Source organism: Vollenhovia emeryi, unplaced genomic scaffold, assembly GCF_000949405.1.
Source record: "Vollenhovia emeryi isolate VEMERY1.0 unplaced genomic scaffold, V.emery_V1.0 DF939179.1, whole genome shotgun sequence".
Taxonomy (NCBI): Eukaryota; Metazoa; Arthropoda; class Insecta; order Hymenoptera; family Formicidae; genus Vollenhovia; species Vollenhovia emeryi.
The window spans coordinates 1,229,868-1,238,038 of NW_011967187.1; the positions used below are offsets into that span (position 1 = coordinate 1,229,868).

General features: G+C 35.8%; 1 protein-coding gene across 2 annotated transcripts; it reads right to left on the reverse strand.

Annotated features, from left to right (window-relative positions):
* Positions 1 to 3,611: 3,611 nt before the first annotated feature.
* Positions 3,612 to 7,348, reverse strand: LOC105563267 (UPF0565 protein C2orf69 homolog). Of its 2 annotated transcripts, XM_012014723.1 has the most exons (6): positions 7,230 to 7,348; positions 6,927 to 7,068; positions 5,991 to 6,118; positions 4,690 to 4,852; positions 4,066 to 4,315; positions 3,612 to 3,984 (listed from the first exon to the last, which is right to left on the reverse strand). In XM_012014723.1, exons 2-6 carry the CDS (start codon positions 7,056 to 7,058, stop codon positions 3,782 to 3,784), a joined length of 876 nt encoding a protein of 291 aa, XP_011870113.1. In that variant the 5' UTR covers positions 7,059 to 7,068; positions 7,230 to 7,348; the 3' UTR covers positions 3,612 to 3,781. The 2 variants fall into 2 exon arrangements, with proteins under 2 accessions (XP_011870113.1, XP_011870114.1); XM_012014724.1 differs by lacking the exon at positions 7,230 to 7,348 and having other exon boundaries at positions 6,923 to 7,012.
* Between the last annotated feature and the right edge of the window lie 823 nt (positions 7,349 to 8,171).

Consider the following 8,171-nt stretch of genomic DNA (forward strand, 5'->3'; position numbering starts at 1 on the left):
TCTAACTAATATGTCCAGTATCTTAAGTGGAACAGGAGTTAATGCTGCAAAAACTTTTAAAGACTTATATGATCTTTGGTTTGATAAAAAAGGAAATAAAAAACAGCATTTAAATCATTTTATTAGGAAAAAAAGTGGGGAAAAAAGTTTTACGATGCATAACTTATCCAGTATATTAAGCGCGGCAGGGGCTAATGCTAAAGATGCTTTTGAAAAATTGCATAGTGTTTGTTTTAACGACAAAGGAAGAAGTACAAGACTTTTAGATGATTTCTATAATGCAGATTTTGAGCCAAGTAACTTATCTAGTATATTATGTGGAGCAGGAGTTCGTGCTTCCTCTATTTTAAAAAGATTGCATAGTGTTTGTTTTGATGACAAAGGAGAAAGAACAGAACTTTTAGATGATTTCTGTAATGTAGGTTTCAGGCCAGGTGATTTATGCAGTATATTGAGTGGAGTAGCAGATCGTTTAGAAAAATTTCATGATTTTTGTTTTATAGGAGAAACAAAAAAGTATTTAAATCATTTTGTAAATGAGAAGAAAGGTTTTACGCTAAGTAATTTATCTAAGATATTGCACGGAGCGAAAGCTAATATTTGTTCTGCTTTAAAAGATTTTCATGATGTTTGCTTTGATGAAACAGGAAACAAAACACAGTTTTTAGATGATTTCCATAAGGTAGGTTTTAAGCCGAAAAATTTATCCAATATATTATCCATGGCAGGAAATAATGCATCTTCTATTTTTAGAAATTTTCATAAATCTTGTTTTAATAAAGAAAATTATTTAAATCACTTCTTAGCCGAGAAAAAACTCTTTACGCCGAAAAATTTATCTGGAATATTAGATAGAGTAGGACTTAATATTTGCCCTACCTTTGAAAAATTGCATGATCTTTGTTTTGATAAGGCAGGAAACAAAACAAGTTATTTAAACGATCTTATCAGAAATAACCCACCATATGAAATATATAATATATTATATAAAAAAGTCAGAAAAGCTCCTTCTGCTTTCTTAGATGAACAGAATATTAGTGAAGGAGACAAAATAACCAATGTAGGCCTTGAGTCAAGTAGCTCATCTGGTAGAACGGAGCAAGGACAAAATTTAGGTAATTCACAACAAAATGATCCTAAAGTTAAGAGAAAAACCCGGAAGGGTACCTTAAATCGGGGCGAAAACAGGCAAGAACCTACTGACAGAATAGATGATAACCGTGAAACTTATTATAAATGATCCAACAGTGGACAAGCAGCTACAAGAATCATGTCAGACAATTTCTTCCTGAAGTTGTTTTATTTCAGCTTTAGGAAGGCCGGTTGTTTGGGAGATGATATCCGATGGTTCCGATATTGAAGGTAGAATACTTTGTGAAAAGTATGGCGTAAAATTGCATGTTGTAGAGAGTAGCCCATTGCGTGCTGCTGACAATCAACAAGACCCGTTCTTGCATCAATTAATAGATGATTCAGGTTCAAAAAATGCAGGTGAATACAATAAAGTTAATTATGACGACAGTAGTGTTTTGCATATAATAAACAAAGGCCATGCTCATTTCGAGCCATTGCTTGATAGGAAAAAAAGTTTAGCAAAACAAGAGCAAGAAGACTTCCTATTAGCAAAAAAACTTCAAATAGACGAGATCTCAGAATATTGTAACCTTTCAAAGGATATCTCTGAGAGAGCAGAGGTTGAGAAGAGATTTGATGAGTTGTTGAAAGAAAATCCTGAAGGAAAAATTCATGATGTTATAGGGCAGTGCGTTAGTGATGTAGCACAGCACATAGAGCGCTCTGAGAAGCAAAACCCTTCAAGTTTACTAAGTTCAAGATGTGGTACAGAATCGATGGCAGAACAACCATTTCATCCACAACAAATACTTGTAAAATAAATTTTCATAGCCCTGTATATTTTTATATAGGGCTTTTGCAAGCATTTCATATAATATGAACTTGCAGTACGTACTAATCTAAATGCAAGTTGACCATGAGACTAGTTTAATTATCGATGCCATAGAGGAATTTGGTGGTGAGGCTAGGCTTGTCGGCGGGTGTGTGAGAGACTCAATTTTGCAGCGTGATGTCCATGATATTGATATCGCTACCAATTTGCTTCCTGATCAGGTGATGAAAGCGTTAAAACTCCGTAATATAAAAACTATTCCAACTGGCTTAAAACATGGAACTATAACTGCGATCTTAAATCAGAGGTCTTTTGAGATCACAACACTAAGGCATGATGTGAAATGTGATGGCAGGCATGCGAAAGTAGAATTTACTAATAATTGGCAAGCGGATGCTTCAAGGCAACCATATACGTAATAGATAAAGGCTCAGAATATTCTCATCGGTTTAGATTTTCACGAAAATGTATTCATCTATTTGTACGTAAGGCAAGGTTTGTAAAGTTACAATAATATGTACGCTCAATACTGTAAGAAAAATTTATGATTGGTATAATGAAGTTTTCTAAGATTACAAAGTTATTTAATGAATACTGATATGTTATTAGTTAAGAAATTATTCCATTAAGGAAATATTCTTTCAACTAGTATAAAAGAATGCATTTTTTGTTTAAATAAAAAGCATTTATTAATAATCTAGATATAGAAAAAAGTATCAGATTTAAGAAAGTATAATAGCGTAAGTAAATAGATAATGTAAGTTTTCTTTTTATACTAGCGTGGTCCAATATATTTATTTATGAAAAATACCTCAAAGACTAACGTAACAACTGCAGTCGCAGTTAATCTCTCTTTACAGAGATATTCCTCGTAATATTATTTGTACTAGTTAATTTACATATATATATATATTCTTTTTCATTTTCTGCTTTATATTTGTAAAGTCAGATGTTACTGTTAATAATAAAAAGTAAAAGGAAAATACGAAACAAGATTTTTATAAAATGAAAAAGAAATAAAATAAATATGTATAGTTTTTATCAGTGTTAATTAGTAACTGTTCATAAAGATATACATATCACGTAGTAATAAAGTAATTTCATTAAAAAATTGTAAAGTAATAATACTGTATATAAATATTATATACTTTATATTTAACAGATGTTTATTCTTTCTGACTAGATTAAGAGCACATACATATATCATTAGAATAAATAGTAATCAATATGTACAGTGCGAAAATATTTCGTAAAATAGATACTATTAAACTCTTCTTATAATATTAATATACTTATATAAATATATTTAAAAAGTATAAATTATATGAAATATAGTATGCAACACAGAAATATCAATTTTATCGTCAACAGGCTCATAATTTTCATACAACTTTAATTCTCTGAAATTGCGACCTATTAGCTTTACACGTTGTAAGTTGTAAATTTACAATGTGCAAAACTAATAGGTCGCAATATATCATAATTTCTTCACTACAGAATTAAAGTTGTGCGTGCGTGTAGTACGAGTAACACTACTTTCACACTAGTTTTATAATTTGTAAAACTAATGTTTTCCCGTATAGTAAATTTTTGGGGAATTGAATGAGGTAGTTTTACCATAGTATAAAAGTGGTATAATTAGTAGGTCCACTCCGTCATTTGTTTTGTTTTGCGTCGATCCCTTCTGCGCATCTGACATTGCTCTGGGCAGAGCAATGAGAGAAAAGTTGTGTGTGTAGTGTGGCTTTGATGAGTACGTATACACACACACACATCGCTGGATCCTGCCGGGTTGTATGGCGGAATACCATGTGATCGGGATCGTAAAGACCAAAGGGGCCGGCAGAGAGTGGACCTACTAGTTATACTATGGTTTTACTGCACGTTACTTCTGATATCTGTAAGAACATTGAAATGCGACGAGAGACTTCGTTCTTTGTCACCAAAGTGTAAAGTTCGTTGCACAGATACTCCCATCTTTCGTAAGGTATCGTTGAAGCTGTTTTCTTCCATCTGAATCCACGGCCGGTGTTTGTCCTGCATTTGATAGGGTGTAACATGTATGTGAACATTTACCCCTGAAGAAGACATTTAATCACGTTGAAATAATATATTGAAAGATTACTATCTCAAGACACTTGTCCGCTAGGTCATCTCACCTAATTTGGCAAAGGAACCAAGTATACCTCGATCTGTAATCCATGTATTCTTGGAACCATTGTGTCCGCCATCCAGCCACCACATATTTTTTATAAGTTTGATGAAGTTACTTATTAAGTTATTAGAATTGTCACTCGAGTTATTATCGTAATAATGAAACTCGTAAAGAAACTGATTCAAAACCGCACATCCCTTACTGAAACCCATCAGACTTAAGTTTGTAGTTTCGATACTTTGGCTATCAATATCCTGAAAAATATTGGAACATTAATTTTAATACCTCGGTGTTGCATTATGCTCGATGCTTCATATTTTTAAGAACTCTGTCAAAGTATGAGCTACAAATACATTGGATATTAAAGTTGGAGGTGGTTATTAATGTACAGCGATGGACAGAATGGTTGCGACACTTTTCAAACGTGCCTCGATCCGCGTGCAACTTCAGATGGATAGGCAATGGGTGCTTTCCAGCAACGTACAGAGGCGACAGAGTGAACACAGAGGTAACACATTGTTATATTGTGCTAGTCTGTGTCTCTTGCTGGAAAGCACCCATTAATGACGCCGTGTGTACATTAGTTCGTAAAACTTTTACAAAATATGGTTCACGCGCCAATGCATACCTCTCCTATTTTTAATGTTTTAAGATGTTCCAGGCAACCAAGAACGAGGCCCCTTAAATGTTCTAGAGCTTCGTGCATCGGACAAAATACGGGTGTGCCGTATTTATCTCCTGGCACGAAGTTGTCGAAACAACTGAATACTGCGTTTCTCATTGTTGTCATTCTAAAACAAACACGAGAAACACATGAATTTACTGGCGACAATAATTCCATCTAAACGAAACTGTGTTATGTTCGAAAGTGACCGCGCGCAGGACAGGTGGAACACGGTATATAAATTCACAAATCAGATTAAAATTATTGGGCTACCTACATCTTGCTTGGACCTAAAAATTGTTCTCGGTTCTTACTCGATTTGTATCATAAATGGTCCTGAATTAACTCTATTTGCTTAAACACGAGATTGTTATGCAACGTGATATAAACAGGACAGTTGAAAGAATTATAGAAATCTTTTTGACCCAGTCAGCAAAATGTTAGCAGATTGCCATCAGATTGGCAGTACAGATTCAATCAGAAACCCACACTAAAACCATAGCCATCTGTGTCCGTATTTGGTTTTTGTTTTGGCAACGGTCTATAAAACATACGCTGTTAACAGATTGTCGACAGAAACTGAGCAGGATCTGCGCAATTTAACAGTGAGATTAGCAACAGAAATCGAGCAAGATCCGCGCGGCGCGGTTTGACGCCAGATTGGCAGTAAAAAATGTGGCAGAATCGCCGTTTTCTTCCGTTTTCGTTCCTTTTATTACAAAAATGCGTAAAACTAATAAGTAGTAAAGTTTCCTGTAAGGTTTTTACACACTCGTAGACAAGAGAGTTCACTTGAGTACCAGAAAGATGATCGAAGAATCTCATGTGGATGTGTTAATTTATAATACCGCGTGTAGTTTTCCTCTTACGAGAAAGTGTCACGCCGCGCGTCTATCTAGTGGGATCGTTACAATATAAATCGCTAGCAAATAGAGTTTCCAACAAGTTATGTCAGCAGAATCTGCTCTCGACTTCTGCCGCCAATCTGCTGTCTAAACATGTTATCAAGCCTTGTTATATTTCTGTTGATGTTCTGCCGACATCATGTGACATATCAGTTTGGTAGGCAATTTCTGTAGGCAATTTGCAGTCTTTCTGTCTTCAAAATTTGTAGTGGGTATGCGACGAAATCTGCTCTGACAGATTTGGCTATCTGCGAATCTTTATATCTAATTATTATTTGATAGAAGGACAAAAAGTCACACGTCACTCAGAATAGAAGCATTGAGATATTCCAGTTTTTATACATAACTACGATAATTTACCTGGATGGACGGACGACAAATATGTGACTTCCAGGAAACTGTTTGGAGAGTATAGTCGCCGTGTTCTCCAAACTCCATTTCACATATTTCTTACTGTCCGAATGCTTTTCCATGTTTTCCTGAATGTCCTACAATAATTTTTATCCGACCACTGTGTTAATATATTGCAAGTACAATAAATATAACGTGCTGTTTCAAAACAAGTGCGACGCTAGGCAAGATTGTTAAGTACGAGATAGACAGTTAATCAGTTGGGAAAGTCACTTTATAAAAGTAACTCGTTACTGTTACCGTTACTGAAAAACTAACGAGTCATTACTATTGTCGTTACTTTTTCTTGATATTAGTACAATTAAGGGGGGTACACTATTAAAATGCATTTTTTTATGTTTTAAAAGTGAAGTTTGAAGTATAAAAAATAATATTTTCAATGCCTGATATCAGAATTCTTAATATTTACAGCGCTAGAATTTTTTTGCACAAGTGCCCTGCGTCATTTCAAACTTTAAACGCATTTTTCTCGAAACAGTGTTTCTAGACCTGGTTGACAGCCTCTAGCAGTAAAAAACCAACTAATTTACTTCAAACAAAGTGCAATCTACTTGTAATTAAATTTTCTATCGTCCATTAGGACATTTTTTGATAACTGTATTAACTTTTTTACAGTTAAAAAGTGTAAATTTTTTAGTTTTAGTTCAAATGCAAAACTCGAAAAATGGTAACGACGTTGCAAGTGACGCGTTACTTTCCAACGCGTATACTCCATATAATTTATCTCTGACTAACGTTAAATTTGTCATACGACAAAAATTTAATATTAGCCTAATGCAATACAGTGAACATTTTACAAATATGAAGCAACAGAAGGTATTATAATTTTAAAAGAATTATACAATTGTTTGAAGAAGAAAAGTGAAATGCTTCGAACGTACATACTTGGACATCGCCGCCAAAAAATATAAGAAGATCGCGTGAGATTGGCTGCAATTTCGGCTGCGTGTAAATTACATCGTTGTGTCGGCCTGGAGCGCCCGATATGTTTCTCCATATCCAAGTTCTCGAGCTCATCGGCTGCTGTCTGCAAGAAAGGAAAAAAAAATCAGAAAGGGTCAGAAAGGAATCGATGTCTCGGCGAAGGTAGACCATCGCGCTTGTCAGTGCAATCAGAACGCGCTGCGAAAGCGTTGTATGACTTGTGAGTCGATTGTACGAACGATTGCGCAAAATAGCAATACAAACCGGTGATAACACAGATAACTACGGAGCCGCGAGGTCCGTTTGTTTTGGTTGCGCTTCCCTGCACTTTTGTTACAGCGACTTCGGTTCGGTAAGATCGGTTGCTTGCACTAGTGCGCACCTACGGTAGTAGCACCGAGTGCACACTTGGGGTTTGTTCTTTATAGCTGAACTAGCTGCACTAGTTCAGAGTTTATCTTTCTTCCTCCGCATTAGAAGGAAAAAGATAAACTCTGAACCAGTCACAGGCCGGTATTCATAGTCTATTCTTATTTCAAAATCATCTTAAGCCTCCGCTACAATGATTCTCGGTTCTGGGGAGCGATCGCGTGCACCGATCGAATTCGAATTCGAGAAGGAATATGCCATCCGATACCACTCTTCGTACATGATCAATCTATGGTCTGAGGGAAACTATCCTATAATAAATAAGCATGAACCATGAAACCTGTAGAGTAGAGACGTATGAGAAGTCGACCGATCGAATTCGATCGTGCACGCGATCGCTCCCCTGACTACAATGGTCGTAGTCGTAAGAATAATCGACTGCGATTGGTCAATTCTTAAAGCCTCCGCTACAATAGGCTTGTTTTCTGTTCCTACACTAGTGAACTAGTGCAATAAATTGGAGTAAAGCCTTGTGTCCACGATCCAAGAACTGTGTCCAAGTTCTAGTTCCGAGAAATGCGTAGCCAATCACCTTGCAGCTTTTATGGAATAGCTGCAGGTTGATTGGCTACACATTTCTCGAAACTAGAACTTGAACCAAGTTCTTGGATCGTGGACACAAGGCTTAAGACAAGCATATTTTTTCTCATTCTAGCTTACTGCACTAGTTCACCAGTGCAGGAACAGAAAACAAACCCCATGATTCTCGGTTCTGTCTACAATGGTCGTAGTCGTAAGAATAGTCGACTGCGATTGGTCAATTCTTATGCGTCTGAC

Bases quoted from the DNA above. Each gene is read 5' to 3' on its own strand.
- LOC105563267 (XM_012014723.1), bottom strand. From the start codon at position 7,058: ATGAGCTCGAGAACTTGGATATGGAGAAACATATCGGGCGCTCCAGGC. The intron at 6,119-6,926 runs GTATGTACGTTC...AAATTATTGTAG, and splicing joins TTTTTGGCGGCGATGTCCAA to GACATTCAGGAAAACATGGA. The intron at 3,985-4,065 runs GTGAGATGACCT...TGTCTTCTTCAG, and splicing joins TGGTTCCTTTGCCAAATTAG to GGGTAAATGTTCACATACAT.